Source organism: Balaenoptera borealis (assembly GCF_965194805.1).
Source record: "Balaenoptera borealis genome assembly, chromosome: 1".
Lineage (NCBI taxonomy): Eukaryota > Metazoa > Chordata > Mammalia > Artiodactyla > Balaenopteridae > Balaenoptera > Balaenoptera borealis.
In genome coordinates, this window is record NC_138860.1 from 50,099,085 (window position 1) to 50,122,672 (window position 23,588).

The following is a 23,588-nucleotide window of genomic DNA, read 5'->3' on the forward strand; positions in this document are numbered from 1 at the left end:
GAGCTCAGGTCATTCTATAACATTAGAAGGCAGTATGGAAGAGAAAAATAATCACAAGACCTGGGTGTGAATTCTAGCATTGTCACCTACTTGCTACTTGACTTTGGAGCTATATTGTTTGTATTCAGATTCACAACCTATGTTCTTCCACTTCATAGCTGTACGACTTTGGCAAGTAACTTAACCTCTCTGTTTTCAATTTCCTCGCCTAACAAATGACGATCAAGTGATTACCTCCAACAAAGACTCTCCTTTTTTTTTTTTTTGGACCATACAGAATTTATTCTGGCAAAGAGAAGCAGCCACATCCTCATTCTAGAGGTACTCATAGTTGCAGTTCTAGAGATAACACTGGTGTCCAGCATTGGTAGTGTTGGGCATACAAGCTGTGATGTCTTCACTGCCTGTTGGGATTTCTGTAAGCTACTCAACATCCTTTAAATAAATCTTTCTTAAAATAACCAGAGGGTTTCTGGTGGTTGTGATATGAATCTTGGGCATAGGGGGTTATTGGAAGGCAAAAACCCTGTAGTTTTAGAAACCATCTTGGAGACTGAGGACTCGGATTTCTCTCTCCTCTCCGAAAGTGCCATTTAGTACATGTGTATTTCCACAGCAAGTGAATAATGGAGAATAATAATGGCAAGACACAAAGTGTGGTAGCCATTCTCTAAAATGGCATCCAATGTTCCTTGCCCCTTGGCATTCACATCTCTCCGTAATTCCCTCCCATATTATTCCAGGGTCAGTCGGTAGCACCCAGCAGAAGTGATGGATGGATAAAGACTCTCCTTGACCTAACTATAGTCAGGCTCCTCTAAGTTCCCTAGACCTAAACTTGGTGTCCATCCTTGTCAAGCATGCATCACCCAGTTGTAGCAAGAATCTTGCTAAGTCAGTTTAGAGAGAACCCTTTACCCTCGATATCTGATCACCCTCAATCTCTCATCAAATTCTTCTCCTTCCACCTTTGGCATCTGATCACCCTCATCTGATTTCAGCCAAAATCCTGCCAAGTCAGTTTAGCCAAAATCCTCCCTTACCCTTGATGTTTCCTTTTAGCAATTTTCCACTCATTGACCACCACCCTGCTCCTTGGCTATAAATCCCCACTGGTCCATTCTATATTCAGAATTGAGCCCAGTTCTGTACTGAGATCACTTTTCCTCTATTGCAACAGTTCCTGAATAAAATTTGCTTTTGCCACTTTAACTACCATTCAGCTCTGATTCTAATACCTCATAATGTTACTGCAAAGATGAAATGAGTTAATACATGTTAAATGCTTAAAAGAATGTTAGCTCATAGAAGTATTCAATAATTATTAGCTTTAAATAATATCATTATTCTTCATCTACTATTTGCAGGTGCTTTGGGTCATTTTTGACCAGCCACTGTATAATATTCCATGTACCATAAACTCACTGTAATTAAATTACTCTCCTACTGCTGGACATTCATAAGATTATTTTCATTTTTTACCATATAGTGCTGTGAACATATATTCATTTATACCCACTTCTCTAATCACTTCCTTAGGAAAAAGTTATGGAAAGGGAGTTACTAAGTTAAAAGGTATGAATGATTTTAATACTCTTGACAGAATTACCAAATTGCTTACCAATTTATACTCAATCAACAGAATGAGTGTTCATCTCTCTACATCCTTGCCAGCAATTTGTATCATCACTTCCTTGATTAAATATGATTTTAATTTGCATTTCTTTTGCTACTAGTAAAGTAGAACATTTTTCATGTTTATTAGCCATGTTTATTCTACAATATTATGTTTATATCCTTTTCCAATTAAAAAAAATCAGTTAAAATTAATTTGTTTTGTGGTGATTAGATTACAGTTTAAAAATATCCACTCCTTTCTTCCGTGACTCTTACTCCATTCATGTTGGGTTTAATAATTTGCTTTGGCTGTTCAGGATAGGCAGACGTCCTTTAGGCTCGGCTATATGACTTCTTTTGGCCAGTGAGAGGTTAGCAGATGTGAGACAAGCCGACTTAAAAAGTGTTTGTGCAATAGTAATTGTTTCTGCTAGTACCACATAAAGAGTTTTTCCTTGGATAACTGCTGCCCCTTCGTCTGGGACCCCAAAACGAACAAACATGTAACAAACTCAAACCCAACTTTCAGGAAAGAGCCAAAAACCCAATGGGAACAGCGGCCTAAAGCCGTGCTATTCAGCTGACCCCAGCCTAGTTCCACCAATTCCCAGCTGACCCACAAACATAAAGGAGAATAAATATATACACATATATAAAGGAGAATACATTATGAAACTGTGAAAGAAAGAGATTCATATATAATCTACTACTTATATTCCCTGGAGTAACATATACCTAGCAGGAACTTAAGGCCTCATAATTCATTCACCTGTTCAGTTTTTCTCTTTTTTTCTTTTCTTTTTGCTGAAAACACCTAGATACTATACCTTTTCTTGACGTTTATACTTTTCACCAATAAGAGTCTCATGTAAAATTATATATAAAATAATATATAAATTAAAATTAAAAATTTTATTTGCAAGTACTTGTCTTTAAATTCTTTTTCAATTAGACAAATTGCTCCATAAGTTGAATTCATAAATAATTTTGACCTTGTTCTTTTAAACATCACAGATTCTCCAGCAGTATCTAAACAATAATAGAGATTGTTTTTAAACTTTAAATTTTTGTGCATGAGTGTTTCAAAAGCAACACAATTTACATAGAAATGTTAACAAATTACATCTGTCAGTTATAAGAGCAATTAAGAAAACAAAGGTGATTAGAGAAAAGTCAACAAAAACAGCTTCAGGGTATAAGGACAAGTGTTTTTTTAAAAAGCTTTTTCTTTTATATGACAAAGATGATACAAAAATATAATTTATTCAAAGCTATAATTAATGTTTTAAAAGCAACTTAAGGTGAAATATAAATGGGATTGTTAGTGTAATATTTATAAAACCATTTAAAATCAGCACAATGCCAAGTAGATACAAGTTACTCAAGAAATACTATTAAAGTCAACTTAATAATCAGAAAGAAACAATACCTCACATTTGATTTCATAGCATCAGCAGTATTTAAGCCAATACTGACAAATGGTGAATTCTAAAATAATCTATCTCTTGTCTGCATTATTAGTTAGGCTAGAGAAATTACAGCAAAATGTATCAAATTTCAAAAGGGTTAAAGATTAGAGCTACTTTCAATACTAAGTCCAAAATGAAAGCATTTATTCAAATAAGTTGTTTTAAAAAATTTGTGTATGTCTTTAAAAAGTTAATGGAACAAACGTTTCCCTAGAGATTAAAAAAAAAAAAAAAAGCATTTCTACTATAGTATAATAAGACTAAAATTTGGAAATTCTGGCATAGAAGCTCATTATTCAGGGTAGAAACAGCGTAACAAACTGGCCATACCCCCAGAGAGGAAGCACTTCAGGACTATGTGTGCTCACCCAAAACAATGAAATGCCTATTTGCACTGAAGGCACTGAACTACTGCTGAGGAATCCTCATTAGGGGACACAGCACCCCTTACAGAATGTTAAACAAGGAGGGATCTAGAAGATATAGGAGATCTGGGCACTGGAAAACAACCAAGCAAAGAAATACAAATGAACTCGGCTTTTAAGTGAGTAGAGAGTATCTCTTTTTTTCCAAGTATTTAAAAATGTCTAATAGTAAATGCTAACAAATGCTAACAAAGGAGTCTAAAGTAAAACATGAAGTATTTTTTAAGTGAAGTTTTTTTTCTTCTATGTATTCAGAGAACAGCAAAGAGCAAAATCCATTAAGAATTTATAAATATTTTAGAATGTTAGAAACTGTAAATGAAAAACAGAAAATCTAATGAAGTACTCTCTCCCCATCAATGGATTAGAAATAATAACACAATGGCTTTTTTATTATTGTACCTCCCACAGGCTTTTCCTTGCCAAGGCCAAGAAACCTCAAGGACACACAAAAACCATTTAAAGTACTTTCCTGTCTCCTCCACTCGCAATTCCAACAAAAAACTTGTAGGAATTGGCTTCTAATTTAGGCTTGTAACGAAATGCAAATTCTTAAAATAAGATTGGCTGAGAGCTAAATCCTTTGTTTCTAAAATCAAAGATAGAAAATAAAATATACTGAAATGTTTAAAGTGTTTCCTTCTTACTACAAGTAAGGACTAGCTGCAATATTATCATACTTATTCTCCCAATAATGGGCCTAACCCCCCTCCCTCACCTTTTAAAAAGTGATTCTAAGTATAGAGTTAACCCTTGCACTTCCATTTTTACAAATCATGAGGCATAAGACATAACCTTTGAAACAATCTTGAAAATGCCCCAATAATGCTGTTACCATGGTAACCTTGTAGGCTAGTTCTCTGAAAAGACTCAGATTCCTGAGTCTGAACAAAGTTACCTCACCATTTTCTACACTTCTCCCCAGAGAAAATTTATCCTTTGCAATAGCACATACACATTCAATAGAAAAAGATCAACCTCATTAACCATGCAGAATCCATTCTTTTAACTCAATGATCATTTCTAGTCTATGTTTTCTGATACCTTTCCTCTTGGAATATTGTCCAAGAAAACAACAGAAATCAAATTCTGCTTTTGATCACCATTCAATGTCAAATTTTCTGTCATGGGTTCCTTTGTCTTTTTTGGTAAAAAAATTTAGTGATATAAATATTTAATATGTAGCAACTACAAAAAGTGTTTTTTTTTTTAATTTTAGGGATATCGTTAAACTACACAACCAATGGTCCCTCTAAAAAATGCTTGTGTTTTTAAAAATTTGACTGTGGGCACATGAATCAAGTTCAGTCAGTAAACAGTTGCGTTACTTGAATAAAAAACCAAACACATTCCTAATTGATACTTACCCAGTACAACACCCTCATCCACACACACACACTCAAGGTGATCGTAAGTGTTCCTTGTGAAAAGACTTTCCATAAAGGAAGACACACATATACTAGCTCTAGACAGTAAAGAGAATTATATTTCATTTAAGGATAAATTCCACTTGTACAGCAAGTTAGAATTTCTTGATTTCATGTGCGCTGCCTTATTTGATCCTTACAACAAATCTGTGACATAAACAGAACAGATACTATGATCTCCGTTTTGAAGGTAGGGTTTTATCTGGGGTGGGGGTGGGGGAACGCCCTAGGGATAAAGATGAACAAAACTGGGAAGGAGTAACACCTGTAACACTTCTATCACTCATAAATTCCACGGACTTGTGTTTTGACACATAATGGTATAAGTGGAATCCTCCCTAACTTAATATAGACAATAAGATATAGCTTAACCATCACCTCTGGGAAGTCTTCTCTACGCTTCCCTTCCTGAGGCCTAGAGGCTGGGTGAGGAACTTAAGCTGTATGTAGACTGTTCTGGTAACCCTGCTATCTCTTTACCCTCTATTTTAACGTCTCTCTTTTTTAAATTGTGCTAAAAAGCACAGCATAAAATTTACCACCTTAACCATTTCTCAGTGTACAGTTCAGAAGTTTTAATTATATTCACATTGTTGTGCAACCAGTGAATGCCTTTTTACCTATTTCCCCTACTAGATTATAAATTCTTAAGGGCAAGAATCGTGTCTTGTTTGTTGCTCTTTTTTTTACTGCCTGGCACAGCCTGATACATAGAATATTCTCAATAATTCTTAATCTATCTATGCATCTACTTAACCACTCACCTCCCTACCTAATTCAGAATTAAAACTAAAAAGTAAGGTGTTTACACAGGGGTATACATAAGTATACTAATTTCAGTCAAAAGTTTGTTGTTGTCATGTATCGATTTATTGCGCTTTGCAGACACAGTGTTTTTTACAAATTGTGTTGAGCAAGTCTACAGGTGCTATTTTTCTTTTGCTCACTTCGTATTTCTGTCAAATTTTGTTAATTCTTGCAATATTTCAAACTTTTTCATTATTATAATAATTGTTATGATGATCAGTCATCTTTGATGTTTCTAATGCAAAAGCATGAGAAGACTCACTGAAGTCTCAGATGATGGTTAGCATTTTTCACAGTAAGGTATTTTATTTTATTTATTATTATTATTATTTTTTTTATTTTTATTGGAGTACGGTTGCTTTACAATGTTGTGTTAGCCTCCACTGCACAACAAAATGAATCAGCCATACACATACAGATATCCCCTAACAGTAAAGTATTTTAAATTAAGGTATGTAAAGTCAGAACTTTTTCTGATTTGGCTGACTGGTTTTCTAATTAGGGTATATAGCAGATATTCTCTATAAATTGGATGAGTGTAATCTGCAGTTCCAAAGTTTTTTTTCAAAAATACATTTAAAAAATGTGTTAAAGCATTTCATCAAAAACACTGCATTGAAAAATGTACTAAAATTAACAATATTGGGGCTTCCCTGGTGGCGCAGTGGTTGAGAATCTGCCTGCCAATGCAGGGGACACGGGTTCGAGCCCTGGTCTGGGAAGATCCCACATACCGCAGAGCAACTGGGCCCGTGAGCCACAATTGCTGAGCCTGCGCATCTGGAGCCTGTGCTCCGCAACAAGAGAGGCTGCGATAATGAGAGGCCCGCGCACCGCGATGAAGAGTGGCCCCCGCTTGCCACAACTAGAGAAAGCCCTCGCACAGAAATGAAGACCAACACAGACATAAATAAATAAATAATAAATAAATTTAAAAAAAAATTAACAATATTTTAATTTTCCTAATTGTTTCTTGAGTATGTTGAACTAAACAAGGAGCCTTTAAAACTAAATATATGATTGGTCCTACTCAAGCTTTTTGGTATACTGTCCAGAAACAGAGAAAGTGAATGACTCTAGTGACTAGTTAACAAATCATTTTTCATTCAGTTCATGTTCAATTCTTTACTCAGTTTATTTTCAACTCTTTGCTTTCAACAAAGAAAACTTGATAGATCACTAAAAATAATTATTAATAATAGATTACTATGCAATTTTGGGGGGCATATAATTCAGGATTTGTCCAAAAAACTGAGGGACAATGCAACAACAAAACTCCCATTCTTACGTATATAGCAATGCTAACAAAGTTTCTCAGGATTTACTTATATAAAAACTGAAAAATGGAAGAGTAATAAGTAATATAAATTTATCTCATTAAGAAATATTGGGAATTCCCTGGTGACACAGTGGTTAAGAATCCGCCTGCCAATGCAGGGGACACAGGTTTGAGCCCTGGTCCGGGAAGATCCCACATGCCGCGGAGCGACCTAAACCCATGCACCACAGCTACTGAGCCTGTGCTCTAGAGCCTGTGCACCACAACTACTGAGCCTGCGCTGTAGAGACCGTGAGCCGCAACTACTGAAGCCCGTGCACCTAGAGCTTGTGCTCTGCAATAAGAGAAGCCACTGCAATGAGAAGCCCGCGCACCGCAACGAAGAGTAGCCCCCACTTGCCGCAACTAGAGAAAGCCTGTGCGCAGCAATGAAGACCCAACACAGCCAAAAATAAATAAATAAATAAATTTATTTTTTAAAAAAAGAAATATTTATGTGTAATAATTATTAAAATTTGTAATGTTATTTTGACAACTATAGATAAAATCAGAGTAATGATAATTACAACACAGAAAGAAAAAAATTATTCTAACAAGTATTTTTCCTAATAATGGGAATTTATCTTCCTAGTAACTAATTTTCCTACTAATAGGAAATTAATAATTTAATTTCAGGGCTTCCCTGGTGGCGCAGTGGTTGAGAATCTGCCTGCCAATGCAGGGGACACGGGTTCGAGCCCTGGTCTGGGAGGATCCCACATGCCGCAGAGCGGCTGGGCCCGTGAGCCACAATTACTGAGCCTGCGCGTCTGCAGCCTGTGCTCCGCAACAGGAAAGCCTGCGATAGTGAGAGGCCCGCGCACCGCGATGAAGAGTGGCCCCCACTTGCCACAACTAGAGAAAGCCCTCGCACAGAAACGAAGACCCAACACAGCCATAAATAAATAAATAAATTTAAAAAAATATATAAAAAAATAATAATAATTTAATTTCAATTTACATATTCTGTATCAGACAAAAGTCATTAAAACAAAAGTATATTATACTAAAATAAAGTTCAATGGGACAGAGATGTAAAATTTCTGACTATTGTAGAATTGCTTCATTAAAAAAAATTAAATCATGGTACCATGCCTTTATATTTAGATTACCTGGGTACACTTAGTAGAAACACTTAGCAGCTTTGTTTTAAAATGTGAATATTTAAAATTTAAGGGAAAAGACTTTTTTGTAATTATTTAAATTTAAGACAAAAAATTTCAGACATAAACTTAAAAATGTCTGAGAAGTGATATAGTTTAAAATAATAAAATAAAGATAATAAAGTAATAATATATCAATAGTTTAAAAGGTTATTTTAATGGGTACATGAACAACAACAAAAAAATCTAAAGACAATATCTAGTTTTAGGTATTCAGATTTGGAGTGTTTGCAGATTCGAGGAATTCAGATTTTCAGCTTCTTACTGAATGGCATCAGTATAGTTAAAGATATGTTATATCCTAAAATATTCAACCAAAAAAAAAGAAAAGAAAAACCAGTACTCAATTTTACCCAGGATGGGAGAAAAGTAAAGGGTTATTAAGCCACAGGGTAGCATGTATCAAATTAATTGCCTGATTTAGAAATTCTCTATTAACAACCTTCTGAATCATGATGCATGCCTGGACTGAAAAATAGCATTCTTCACCAAGAGTTAAAATTTGGGGAGCTTTCATGGATAGGAAGAATTAATATTGTTAAAATGACCATACTACCCAAGGCAATCTACAGATTCGATGCAATCCCTAACAAAATACCAATGGCATTTTCTGCAAAGCTAGAAAAAAAAAAACCCAAATTTGTATGGAAACACAAAAGACCCCCCCCCAAATAGCCAAAACAATCTTGAGAAAGAGCAAAGCTGGAGGTAACACGCTCCCTGATTTCAAACTATACTATAAAGCTACAATAATCAAAACAATATGGTACTGGCACAAAAACAGACATATGATTAGTAGAACAGAGAGCCCAGAAATAAACCCATGTATTGGTTTGGCCAAAAAGTTCGTTCGGGTTCTCCATAACAGCTTATGAAAAACCTGAACGAACTTTTTGGCCAACCCAATACTTATGATCAATTAAACTATGACAAAGGAGGCAAGAATATACAATGGGGAAAAGAAAGCCTCTTCAGTAAATGGTGCTGGGAAAATTGGACAGCTACAGGCAAAAGAATCAAACTGTACTACCTTTTCACATCATATACAAAAATACACCCCAAATGAATTAAAGACTTAAATGTAAAACCCGAAACATTAAAACTCCTAAAAGAAAACATAGGCAGTATGCTCTTGACATCAGTCTTAGCAATATTTTTTTGGATATGTCTCCTTAGAAAGGGAGACAAATGCAATAATAAACAAATGGGACCTAATCAAACTAAAAAGCATTTGCACAGGGAAGGAAACTATCAACAAAACGAAAGGGCTGCCTATTGAATGGGACAAGATATTTGCAAAGGATATATGAGGTAAGGGGTTAATATCCAAAATCTACAAGTAACTCATACACCTCAACATGCAGAAAAACCCAACCTGATTAAAAAATGGGCAGAGGACCTGAATAGAAATTTTTCCAAAGAAGACGTTCAGATGGATATCAGGCACATGAAAAGATGCTCAACATCACTAATCGTCATGGAAATGCAAATCAAAACCACAATGATATATCACCTCACACCTGTCAGAATGACTATTATCAAAAAGACAACAAAAAACAAGTGTTGGAGAAGGTGTGGAGAAAAGGGAGCCCTTGTGCACTGTAGGTGGGAATTTAAATTGGTGCAGCCACTATGGAAAACAGTATGGAGATTCCTCAAAAAATTAAAAATAGGACTACCACACAATCTAGCAATTCCACTTCTGGGAATTTTTCTGAAGAAAACAAAAGCACTAATTTGAAAATGCACCACTGTGTTTACTGCAGCATTATTTATAACAGCCAAGGTATAAAAGCAATCTAAGTGTCCATTGATAGATGAATGGATAAAGATTTGGGGGGTACACACACACACACACACACACACACAATGGAATATTACTCAGCCATAAAAAAGAATGAAATCTTGCTATTTGCCACAACATGAATGGACCTAGAGGGTATTATGCTAAGTGAAATAAGCCAGACAGAGAAAGACAAATAGTGTATGATTTCACTTATAAGTGGAATCTAAAAAACAAACCAAAAAAAGAACAAACATAACAAAACAGAAGCAGACATACATACAGAGAACAAACTGGTGGTTGCCAGAAGGGAGGCAGGTTAGGGGATGAGTGAAATAGGTGAGGGAGATTAAGAGGCATAAAATTCTAGTTATAAAATAAATAAGTCATGGGGATCTAATGTACAGCATAGTAATTATAGTTAATAATATTGTGATAACTTCTTATGGTGACAGACAGTAACTAGACTTATCATGATCACTTTGTATTATATAAAAATATTGAGTCACTATGTTGTACACCTGAAACTAATATTGTTAACTCAATTATACTTCAAGGAAAAAAAAAAAAAAAAGAATAACTATTAGAAGGCACTGGAAAGCCACCAAAAGCAGGCAAAAAGCCTAAGCTTACTTTGAAAAGATGTTGGCATAAAGAGTAAGAGTTATGAGTTTGTGGCTTTTTGCCTGAGGGTGCTCCCAATACCCTCTTTCTACTCCAGTCACAGAAAAATCAGTCTTACTTGCTCCAGGACAGAGTCAGGGTTGATGGAACAGCTAGAAATTTAGAGGGGTAATCCTTGAAGGGAAAGACCTGCAGAAAGGGTAAAATGCAAAATCTGAGTACAAAATCTACCAGTATCCTAGGCTGACCAACGGGTAAGCATGTACAATGGAGAGTCTGAGGAGCTAGCCAAACAGTAGGTGCACATGAGAGAGCAGTTAAAAAAAAAAAATTAAGGGAGCTTCAGGATGTATTTCTTTCACTGAGGTACCTAGTTAAGTTATATCATTTAACAAGAGTGCCTCCATAGTGGTAAAATTATTGACTGCATTATCAATATTACTGCAATCACAGAATCTACTGCAAAAAGTGGAAGTACATTATAAAGTGTTCTGCTGGACCAAATCACAAGCTTTACAAAAAACAACCACCCTAATCTTTCAAGACCATCAGACACACAGCAGCAGTTCTGGAGCACTAGCTAAGGCTCCTAAATACAGCATCTCAATTAAAAAAAAAAATCACAGAAAAAGAACTTTTTATCAAAGTATCTAAAAATAATTGTAATAATTTCAATTGGTAACATTTCTTTACCACTCACAGATGAGAGTGTAGCCTCTAAGGTGTAGGCTGATACTGATTTAAATAGACAAAGAAGGAAGGCATTTTAGTAAAAGGAAGTGAGATCTTTGATTGACAGTTCTTAGGAGAAGGTTGAAAATTCAAAAGGAGTGCCTGTATGTGGCTCAGAACCTAAAAGCCTTTTTCTCCTCCCAACAGAAGAACAGTCTCAAGTAATAACTGGTTGCCATGGAGATAAGAAACTAGAGAGATCAGAGAACTCAATTTGCAGTTAAATAGGCTGGAAACAATCCTTACTACTTGGTGAAGGAAAGCGATTAAAAATATACATGATTGCCAGAGGGAATCTTTTTCACCTAGCATTTCCTAACCTCATTAATGAACAAGAAGTCTAAAAAACCAAATGAAAACCCAAGGTGTCTTGGATTGAACCCATTAAACATAATTCAGGATTTCAAACGTTATCACAAATCCTTTCTCTTCCAGATGACTTTGATTCTTTTTAATGGTACTTGTTAGTAAATACTGGAATGAGACTAAAATTGTGTTCAAAAACAAAGTAGTATACCTGAGGGGAGTGGAGCTTCAATGGAAAAAAAAGAAGCATGACAAATGGAAAGGTAACCAGAGTAAGAAATAGATTCAAGTGGTGAAAATCCAGATTTTGAAAAATCTTTTCACAATCAATGAATACCTTTGTGAGTGCTGTAAAGGGCTGCAAACGTCACCGTGAAGAAAGTCGTGGAGTATTTCCCAGCATTAACTAAATGAGGAAAGGCCCTTTTTGTGTCTCGGTATCGGCGCAGGCACTGGATAAAGCGAAGCCAAGCAGGAATGCACTGAACAATAGCCCGCACACCATATGAGTATTTGTGGCAAATTTCTGGTTCTGTGAAGATTTCAAAGAAGAAAAGACTACAATTAAAAAAAAAATAACTTGTTCACATCATTTAGAGTCATATATCATAACCACTAGGAAGTCCATGAAAGCAAGGACCCTGGGTTTCAGAATCACTTTTTTCTTTGCAACTATTATATTCTTAAACTTTTCAGTGGTTGATAAGCTGCGGAGAGAAGGTAAAATACACAGTGGGAACTTAGAAAAATCTGCCGGCTCAGATTTCTGACTATCTATTCTGGAATCACCTTCTTTGGAGTGTGGTAAAACTATAAGACAATTAGAAGATGAATACCTTAATCAAAGAGAAAAAAATTAGCTCTGAAACATCTGGAAAGCCTATATATATCACTGGTGACTCCAGTCAATTTCATGAACTCCAAACCACTACAATATACCCACTATAGGTTGTTCACACTCTTGTTCTTTAAAAAAAAATAAAACGAACAAAGAAAACAAACAGCAGAGTTTATACTTTTAAAATGAGAAGAACAGAGTTCGTAAATCAGTTTTCTTCAAATTCTGGAAATGTATCAGAGTGGTTCAACATACAACAGAATTGTGATCTGCTGGCAATCAATGAAAATGTGTTGGCACTGGCTTCATTAACTTTTGTTAGTCAGATGTTACATAATCTGTCTAAAGTTGGTCTTTGTCATTAAGGCAAAATTCCTTAGTAACTTGAACACCTGACATAAACAAAGAGTGATAAAAAGAGCCAAAAGAAAAATAAGGTACCCAAGAAGAATTTAAAAACATCTATAATGACTTTCTCAAAGCACTTGATCTAATTTCTAAATTATCAGTATTTTTGATCATAGTAAAGCAATACTGTGATGGCAATTGTTGACACTAAAGCATCTGTGATTTAATTACCAATGTATTAGAAGTTTTTTAGTTTTAGAATTCTTTAAGTTGTAAATCTCCTGGCAAATGAATGGCTAAAATTATAATATATAATTTAAGAGCCAAATTATATCAGATAAAGAGATTGCTAAAGGAGTGCCAAGTACATTTAATTAAATTTGTAATATTATTGGATGATCTTAAATTCCTCAGTTATCATTCCCAGTATTTCTTGGTTTACATTGGCAGTTCAGTAGTGTGGATGCACATTCATACCCTACCTTCTGAATCATCTGGCAACAGGCCCCCACTTTCATCCCATTTGAGCTCAAAACTGTAGAAGCAGATCATATATTCCAGGTCCATCAGTATCACTGACAGGCTGTTCAGCTGATCGGCCAGCCAGAAATCAGCAAAGCCTACCTTATGGAAGGGGGCTGTAAATACTCGAAACTGGGAGAAAGAAAAAAATCAGAAAACACAGAAACAAGAAAATTCATATTAAATTTCTCTAATTCATGTCTGACCCTGCAGCATGATTACTTTAGTTGATAAAACGGAAATCAATGAACCAATCACAAACACAGGGACCTGGCAACAGTGGCTAGGTTGAGAATTAGTAATGAAGGGATTGAATGGATAACTAAGAAAGGAATTAAAAGGGTGGGGCAGGGGGAAGGCAGGAATAGCTACAGTCAGAAAACAGAAAGCAGAGAGGTGGGAAGAGCTGAAGTGGAAAGCAGAGAGAATGGCACAAATGCATCGAGAGGACATTTAGCGTTAGGGTCTAAATTAAATTTTGTTGGAGACCCATGTGCTACGATAGTTTCTGGAATATTTTCCCATCTTAGCTAACTGAATACAAAGCTCTTCTTTGCCTACACAGGATAGGAAGGGGAGGATAGCACCTCGTCTGAAGTATGTATTATTCTCTAACCAAAGTCACTTTCATTTCACTAATGCCTTGGTGATAATTGCATTTGTCTTCAAATTATGCCACAAAAATCAGCCCACATCCCACTGTTACAAAAACAATGATAAATAAATTCAGGTTATATGCCTTGAGCATTAATCCACTCTGTGTATTTTTCTCATAATGCATTTCTTATAATCCATTAATTATAACAATTCTATGAGCTAGGTGTTATCCATATCCCCATTTTACAGAAGACCTATAACAATAACTTCTCCTAACTCTATTCTGTGGAAGCCTGTTTACCACTGCAAAGGAAAATCCTGGCATTGCAGAGAGAGAAAGAATTAGACACTAATCACCAGAAATAAGCTCAAATTGTACAGACTGCCTTGAAAGGCCTTGAGTGAAGTGAAGACGGGATGAAGGCAGCTTTCCTCCTCACCCTGTTAGACCCTTTCTATCTTACACAGGTGAAAATGGACTCCTAAAACAAGGAATTCTGACTAAGCAACAGTTATTTTAAAAAAATAGTATGTTGCTTTAATTTGCATTTGATTGTTAGAAATGTTGACTATTCTTTCTTGGTTTATTGTCTATTGACAGGGCCTCTTTTTATTGATTTCAAAGACATTTTTTAAAAATTTATTTATTTATTTTTGGCTGTGTTGGGTCTTCGTTTCTGTGCACGGGCTTTCTCTAGTTGTGACGAGCGGGGGCCACTCTTCATCGCGGTGTGCGGGCCTCTCACTATCGTGGCCTCTCTTGTTGCGGAGCACAGGCTCCAGACGCGCAGGCTCAGTAGTTGTGGCTCACGGGCTTAGTTGCTCCGTGGCATGTGGGATCTTCCCGGACCAGGGCTCGAACTCGTGTCCCCTGCATTGGCAGGCAGACTCTCAACCACTGCGCCACCAGGGAAGCCCATAAGCAACCGTTTTGAGAAAATGAGTCTAAAGCTATAGCTCTCCTGCCATCTAGGTATATTCATTTAATGGACATATCCAGCCTGGGAGACTATGGCTCTCTTCTCTCAGACTTGGCTGGTTCTTTCTATTCTTTCTCTAAATAATTCCCTTGATTATTTCAGGGAAATAATAAATGACTATATTACAAATCAATCCTGGGTGTCAACTATCTATGACAGGTATTGTCTTGGAGCTTTGGAATTTAGACCAGGGGTCTGCAGGATACAATACAGGCTTTAAGACATTACTTTCTGGAGCTGATATATTTTGTGTCCACGGTTCAATCTCTGATCACTCGCTTACTCTTTCAGAAAGTTGTTTAGTAAGCCAGATGAGATATTATCATTTGCAACCATAAGCTCCAGATACAGTAAACATTTTTTTTTTTTTTGGCAGGGTAGGGTGGGGTAGGAGGTATTAGGGATTGAGATGTTAATCATTTATGCACAAAGAGGTTCTGGTACCAGTTTATATAATATTTTAAGAAACTCTAGATACAGAATGGATTTAAAAGATTCAAAGAGACAGAAACAAGAGAATAATTTAGGATATAACAACAAAGGATCAGGAAGTCTTACTCAGTCTCTAGTCATGGACTTTTGTGAAACTGGCAGCCTAGGGCAAATTTCTCATTTCTCACTGACATTAGACAGACTACCATTACTGTCACAACCTGCCACATCCAGCCTCAAAACCTGGCTATTACAGAAAACCTCTGTAAGAGCAGAAGGGGAAGACAGTGTATTAAATAATAAACAAAGAGATAGAGGGATACACTAGAAAAGGAAAGGAGTGACATAAAATAAAAATTGGAAGGAAGGGAAAATTGACAGAAGAGAGAAGATGAAAAAAGAAAGAAAGAAGGGAGTGGTAAATATTGGTATAAGACAACTAATGAAGGAAAGAACATAATTATAGTCATTCATGCATTTAACAAAGATTTATTAAGTATTTACTATATGTCAGGCATTGTGGAGGTACTAAATAAATAAAACATGGCCTGTACCCTCAAAGACCCACAATCCCTTTGGGCAAATAATAAGTACCTAAAGAAATAATGACAGCACCATGTGGTAACTGCTATTACAGATAGGCATACAAAATACCCTGGAAATACAAAGAAGGGAACAAGTAGTTTGGTCAGAGGTAGGGTGAGTGGAAATGAAAATAAACAGATCATACTTAACTCCCTGACATTAACACATAGTCAAATTCATCTTAGATTTATCTGAATTCCCCTTTTGGAGTGAGAATTCTTCTTCCTTTCTTATTCTGGCAAAGGTCTTTCAACTTCTACTTTGCTGTGATTTAAATTAAAATGATAACAATTCACTGAGTAACTGTATTAAGAAAGCTACAGACAATGTGGATATCTGATGTTTTACCCACATACACAAAAAGGCCACTAACAAGTTATTACAAAGAATATATGTTATCATCTTCTAAGTTAAGATGATGAAGTTAAGGAGATAAACAGTTAAGGAGATGAAGTCTTAATTTCTACTTGTGGATAATCACATTCTTTCCAAATCTGATTTTAAGATTCCGTTAGTTGATCCACTACTCAAAGTTAAACATGTAGATAAAGTGACCACCAGGTCTAACTGTTAAATGGTAGTGTTTAAGAACACAGATTATGGAGCCAGAATGCCTGAGCTCATATCCCATCTCCATTACATCCTGGCTTTGTGACCTTATTTAATTCCCCTGAACCTAGGTTTCCTCATTTATAAACTGTGGATTAATAGTAGCTCCAACCTCATGGTTTATTAAAAGGATTAAATAAATTGACACATATAAAATGTCCAGAATAGTACATTATTAAATGAGAATATTTCTCTAATCTATTCTTATAATAGACACGTGTAAAAATTTTATTATACAACTAAAGAAAATATTGGAAAAACCAATTCCAAAATAATATAGCAAAAGACTCTAATTTAAAAACTTTATGCAGCCTTCTATAAGAATAACTTGATACTTTTGTTCAGAAAATCTGAGGCATTGTTTATGCTTCCTAACTGGATTTCCAAGTAGGACAAATACAGATCTGGAGAGAGGATATATGACCTAATGAATGGAAATAAACTGTATTAATTTGATATATAATACTAATATCAAAACAAATCAATTTCTTAAAAAAATTTTTTTAGCTTCTTTTGGGGAGAGGAGTAACATATCAATTCCATACATTCAAATTTAAATATGAATATAAGTGGTGCCCAGTGCCTACCACTATGGCCAAGTGACACACGTTCTTTTTCCACTAAAAATTAAAGTAAAAAAGAAAAAGGGAAATGTAGTTTACTTTAGGATGAAGCTTTAAAAAAAGCTGTATCAGAGAAACATAAATAGGGTAAAAACATTCTTGTTAAATCACTAGATATAACTCTAAGGGTAAATTTTCTCAGTGAGATTTGAATTAAAATAAGTCAATAGGTCAATTAATATTAAAATAATCTATAAATAACATTTTTACTATTTACAATTATTACAAATATACCAAATCACAATGCTTCCTTCCGTACTTCACTGCTTCTGAGAGTATATTTTACTATTCTCTTATTTCTTATTACACCCCTGCCAACCCATTCCATCAACAGTCCTCATTTATTAACACAAAACAGATGCACAGATAAATGTCTACTCAGTGGGGAATCGTTCTGCTAATAAGAATAACTGGTCATTCATGAATCATACCAGCTTCCCATTTAAACAAAGAAGGATGCACTGGGGAAATGTTCACTTAGCACATAATGTACACAACTGTATTACTTTATTATTGTAATGATGCAATCATATTAACACCTGAGTTTTCTAAGTCTTTCAAATCTCATTTGAAAATAACTTTATAGAGATTTCACAATAATTTAGGAAGGAAAAATAGGTGTTTATAATCTTGTAGTTATTTCCTTGTAACCAGAAGAATATTATATTTTTTATGCAAATAACACAGTTTAAAAACTCCACAAAATCTAGAAATAAAATGACAATCTCAAAATAAGAAAGGTAATCTAATATTGTTGTACTAACTGGAAATGATTTATTTTTAGTATAAATTTCGAGAGAAAAATGCCTCAAATTTTTCTTTTGTCTTATATTTTAAAAAAAATCTTCTAAAAAGCATGTTTTCTAGATGATGACAAAACACATTAAAGGTGATGGTATAACTTATGATTTATTAAAATATGCTTGAACATCTAAGTTCCACACTCAGAATTCAAACTCAAAATTAGGCCTAGTGGTGCTATACTTTAAGGGAATGATTTGTTTCCTTGCTTGGCTGCTTGCTTATTTATTTATTTATATTTTAATGAAGTTGGTGGAAAAGAGGGAGATTCTCAGTTTGTGATAAAAATCCTAGTGGAAGAAAGAAGAAATACAAATAAATGAACAATTAACTTTGGGGGGGAAAAAAGTCAAGATTTGGGCCATTTTCTTTTTCAGATTGCTATAAATACCTGCCTATATTGGAACATAGGCTGCTTTTATTTGTTGACTGCTTACTATGTTTTTTTAATTGGAAGGTCATATTTTATTTCTTCAGATTTTAAAAATTTAGTGAATGCTAAAGAGAGCATATTGCTAAGAATAACAACAAAAATTCTCCTAAACCTAAGGGGCATACAAGAGGAAAAAGAAATAAAAACTATAGTTTTCAAGGCAATATACTTTATAAGGTGAAAAAAAAAGTGAGACGATAATTATGAGAATTCTGGAAGTCTGTGGAGATTGGTCAATTTAATTACTAACCTTCACTCTACTGTTAGTTGTAATTTGTAATCTAAGAAATAATTATATGAAAGCATTCCCAATTGATTTTCAAAATAGAGCTGGTTAAATCTGGGAGTAAGCAGAAGTTCCTTTCCAGAGCAGTCTACAATATCCCAAAAAATACAGCTACCATTTTTGCAGGAAATTCTATATCCTAATGCTGAGACTGCTTGATTTTGAGATCATTAAGAAATAGGTAAAGTGGAAGAAGAAATGGAATTTATAAAGTCAATTTCTCAAATTAAACTTGGTGATCTGACAAGATATTCCTACTGCTTTTAGAGAACCAATACTTCATAAAATAAAAATGTTTGATTGACTACTTATAGCAATTTAACAGGAAAGTAATAGTTGCACCACTTAAAAAAAAGGAAAATTCTACATGTTATCACAGTTGATTAAATAATCTGTAAAGTAATTAATTATGAATTATTATTAATTTTTAAAGTCATTTCAGTATCTTGACACTTCATATTCCATTTTGGAGGAAAAAATGCATGAGTGCTTTTCCCAGGGCCACTCTTACTGCACAACATCAGGTGTAGCAGTCATACTGTGTTCTTTGCCCCTGGAGCTGGGGTACCACTCATTTAGACTACAATGTGAACATGCCTTCTGAAGTTGTGCAATACAGGAGTTTTGTTTTCATTCTGGAGGAAGCCAATGACCAATATACCACTCTAAAAATGATACACAAATTTCTGGACTTACCAGCAGTTTAAGCAGCCAAAACCGGGATTTATAATAGAAAGTTTTGGTGGGGTTGATGAGAAAGAAAACCATAAACCCATAAAGGACAAGTGGGTACACATATGTGGGGATGACACTAACTGGAGCAAAGAAGCATGCCAGAAGGCTCAGGCACCACAATATCCCGAGGAATCCAGCAATCTGATAAAGGATGGGAAAGACAAAGAGAAAGAAAATTATTTTTATTTCTACCATTACTTAAAAAATCTTTAATAAAACAGAGGTAAGAAAAATGTTTAATTATTACATCAACAATCCTCTTCAAATAGAAAATAAATTTTAGTACCCACTAAACCATCTATATAGCTAATGTAAACTATATTCATGGGATTTTATGTCTTGCTTTGATTACCTCAAAGAGATGCTGATGAGATAAATTGCTTCTTGGATTAAGTTCAAAGATGAGCACATGATTTACTCCAGCCTGTCTCCAACCATACGTGTTGATGCCCAGTAGAAAAAGGAATTCAATCAGAAGAAAGCCACCGCGATAGATTCTTATCAAGGGCCAAATACTTCTATCTGTTTCAAGTTTAAATACAGCTGAAAGAATATCAACTAATTGGTTAGTTAGAAAATTTATAATGTCTCCTTTAATTGTCTTTTCTCTTAATTCTCAAGGATATAACCCTGGCATAAGAATTTTTAATAAATAAAACGTAAACCTAGGTTATCTCAAGAGCCTGATAAACTTGCTTCGAGGTTCTTTCTCTTCTTCATTTCACTCTGCAAAATTCCACCAGAAAAATTTTCCTAAAATTTGACTTTCAGCATATTAGTCCATGGTGAAATAGTTTAGAACGATCAGATCAGTTCTGTCAGCTGGGGATTTCTGTCATGACACAACTTCTTTGGCTGTTTTGTCCATCACTGAACTGGATATAGTGATGCCTAGCTCACAGCGTTACTATGAAAATTATAAGGAAGAGTATATATGAAAGCAATGTGAAAATTGAAATGTCATATAAATGACAACAATTAGTATTTATAGAATGCTTACTATGTGCTAAGGATTGTATTTTTACATATAACAATTCATCTAATCTTCACAATGGCTCTGTGAATTAAAAACTATTATCTCCATTTGATTGATGAGAAAACTACAGCAGAGAAGTTAAGTAATTTGCTCAGGTTTACCAAGCTAGGATAAAGCAGAGCCAGGATTTTAACTCAGATAGTTTTGCTCCAAAGCCCATACTCTTAATTACCACATTCAATTGCTCATATGCCCATACAAACGTTCAGTATCACTACTATCCTATAGATCTCCAATAATTATAACATTCAAACGTTTCAGCCTCGCAATTCATGTTCTTCACAATCTGATCTCCAATTAAGTTTCCCAAACTTATCTCATAGTGCCCCTAAATTCTTATCTCCTGATAAATTTTATTATCCTTTTAACAAATTCACTTTTTTGCTTATGTTGTCCCCTGTACCTAAAATGGCCTTGCTCTTTCTTTTGACAAATTCTATTTGTACTTATTACTTAAGAGTCAGATTCTCATCTGTTCATAAATTTATTGAATCAATATGTTTCATTTTGAGCCTATTCTGTGCCAAACATTTCAATTTGGCTACCAATTTCTCAATTTTCCAAATAACTATAAAATTTACTGTTAGCACTACTCATTTGAAATTTAATTATATACATCTTATATACTTAAATAACCATTTATTATTTATCTTTGTATTCTCTATAGCACATAGCACATTTAATAATTTAAAAATAACAGGGTACAGAAAGCCTTTGCTTTGGAGCCAAATACTACAGACCAGATTTCAAATCCTAGCTTTACTAGGGCAAATTATTAAATTTTTCTAAGTCTCACTTTCCTTGTTGGTCAATGGGGAGAATATCTATTCTCATAAGTTTGTTAAGAAGATTAAATCTGAACAACATATATTAAATGCCTAAAACAGTACGTTTGGTCCATTTTTGAATATTCAGTATATATCAGTTTCTTTTTCCTTTTACTTTATGAAAACTCAGTTTTTCATTAATTTGACAAATATTTATTGGGTGCCCATTATGTGCGACACCATTGTAAAAGCTGGAGATTCAGTAATGAACAACAAACAAAATACCTGTCTTCAGGCAACTTCTATTCTGTATAATGTCAGATAGTGAGATAAGTATTTCGAAGGAAAAAAAGTAGAGTAAAGAGATAAAGAATGTTAGGTGCTATTTTAGGTAGGGTGGTCAAGAAAACCTCTCAGAAGATGACATTTGCAGGAACCTTAAGGAAATAGAGACTTAATCATGTGACTATCTGGAGGAACAGGGCTCCAAGTAGAGGGAAAGTACAAAGGGCCTTAAGATAGGTATAAGCCTTGTGTAGTCCAGGAACAGGAAGAAGGCCAGGCCACTATGACTGGAATGAATGAGAGGTAAAGTGGCAAAAAGTTACCTAGAGGCAGATCAGGTAGGACTTTGTCAAGACTTAAGCTTTTACTCAGATGTATAAAGCCAATGAAAGGTTTTTCACATAATTGGTATGACCAGATTAATAATTTTAAAGGACTACTCTAGCTGTCATGTGAAGAACAGACTGCAAAGGAACAAGTACGGTAGCAAGAAGATTAGTTAGGAGGTTGAAAATAAAAATATATATACATGGTTTTACATCCTGATTCCCAACCAAAGACTACATATATATTACAACAGTCAGGAAACAAAAATAATAAGTATAAATCCCAAAGAATACACAATTAAACTACTAGAGCTTATAAAGTCAACAAAGTTGCAGAGTACAAGATCAACACACAGGGACTTCCCTGGTGGTGCAGTGGTTAAGAATCTGTCTGCCAATGCAGGGGACACGCGTTCGAGCCCTGGTCCAGGAAGATCCCACATGCCATGGAGCAACTAAGCCTGTGTGCCACAACTACTGAGCCTGTGCTCTAGAGCCTGTGAGCCACAACTACTGAGCCCATGTGCCACAACTATTGAAGCCCGCACGCCTAGAGCCTGTGCTCCGCAATAAGAGAAGCCACCACAACGAGAAGCCCGAGCATTGCAACGAAGAGTAGCCCCCACTCAAAGAGTAGCCCCCGCTCGCCGCAACTAGAGAAAGCCCGCACGTAGCAATGAAGACCCAACGCAGCCAAAAAAAAAAAGATCAACACACAAGATTCAGCTGTCCTTATATAAACCACCAATGAACAATCTGAAATGAAATTAAGAAAACAATTCCAATTACAATAGCAAACAAAAGAATAGAACACCAAGGAATAAATCTAACCAAGGAGGTGAAAGACTTGTACACTGAAAACTACAAAACACTGCTGAAAGAAATCCCATGTTCATGGATTGGAAGACTTGTTCAAATGGCAATGTTACCCAAAGTATTCTACAGATTCAATACAATCCATATAAAAATTCTAATGGCCTTTTATTGCAGAAATGTCAAATCGATACTCAAATTCATATGGAATTGTAAGAGGCCCCAGATAGCCAAAACAATATTGAAAAAAGAACAAAGTTGGAGAACTCACAATTCATGATTTGAAATTGTACTACAAAATAGTGTGGTGCTGGCATAAAAAAAGACATATAGACAAATGGAATAGATTGAGAGCTCAGAAATAAATTTATACATCTATGGCTGATTGATTTTCAATAAGAGAACCAAGACTATTCAATGAAAAGGAATATTCTCTTCAACAAATGGTGCTGAGACATTTGGATACTCACATGCAAAAGAATGAAGCTGAATCCATACTTCACAGCATGTACAAAAAGTAGTTCAAAATGGATCAATGAGCTAAATATAAGAGCTAAAACCATAAAACTCTTAGAAGAAAATATAAGGGTAAACCTTCAGGACCTTGGATTTGGCAATGGAAGTCTTAGATATGACACCAAAAGCATGCATAACACAACAACAAAAACAGATAAACTGGATTTCACCAAGTTAAAAAATTTTGTGCATCAAAGGACATTATCAAGAAAGTAAAATGACAATCTATAGAATGGGAGAAAATATTTGCAAATTATATATCTGATAAGGGTCTAGTATCCAGAATATATAAAGAACTCTAGTAACTTAGCAATAAGAAGACAACTCAATTTAAAAATGGGCAGAGACTTGGATAGACATTTTTCCAAAGAAAATATACAAATAG

The 23,588-nt window shown here is 34.9% G+C and overlaps 1 protein-coding gene and 1 long non-coding RNA gene across 5 annotated transcripts in view; one reads left to right on the forward strand and one right to left on the reverse strand.

Annotated features, from left to right (window-relative positions):
• The window catches only part of XPR1 (xenotropic and polytropic retrovirus receptor 1), a 204,805-nt gene that overhangs the window by 39,730 nt on the left and 141,487 nt on the right, over positions 1 to 23,588 (reverse strand). For all 4 annotated transcript variants that reach the window (XM_082385897.1, XM_082385899.1, XM_082385898.1 and 1 more), the window contains 4 exons: positions 19,813 to 20,003; positions 19,422 to 19,601; positions 13,340 to 13,511; positions 12,009 to 12,203 (listed from right to left, as the gene is read on the reverse strand). In XM_082385897.1, coding sequence (XP_082242023.1) covers positions 12,009 to 12,203; positions 13,340 to 13,511; positions 19,422 to 19,601; positions 19,813 to 20,003 — 738 coding nt within the window. The remainder of the gene's footprint in view (positions 1 to 12,008; positions 12,204 to 13,339; positions 13,512 to 19,421; positions 19,602 to 19,812; positions 20,004 to 23,588) is intronic.
• LOC309605319 lies at positions 966 to 6,694 on the forward strand. The gene is made up of 2 exons (XR_014231332.1): positions 966 to 3,630; positions 3,923 to 6,694. It is a non-coding gene; the product is annotated as an uncharacterized lncRNA (long non-coding RNA).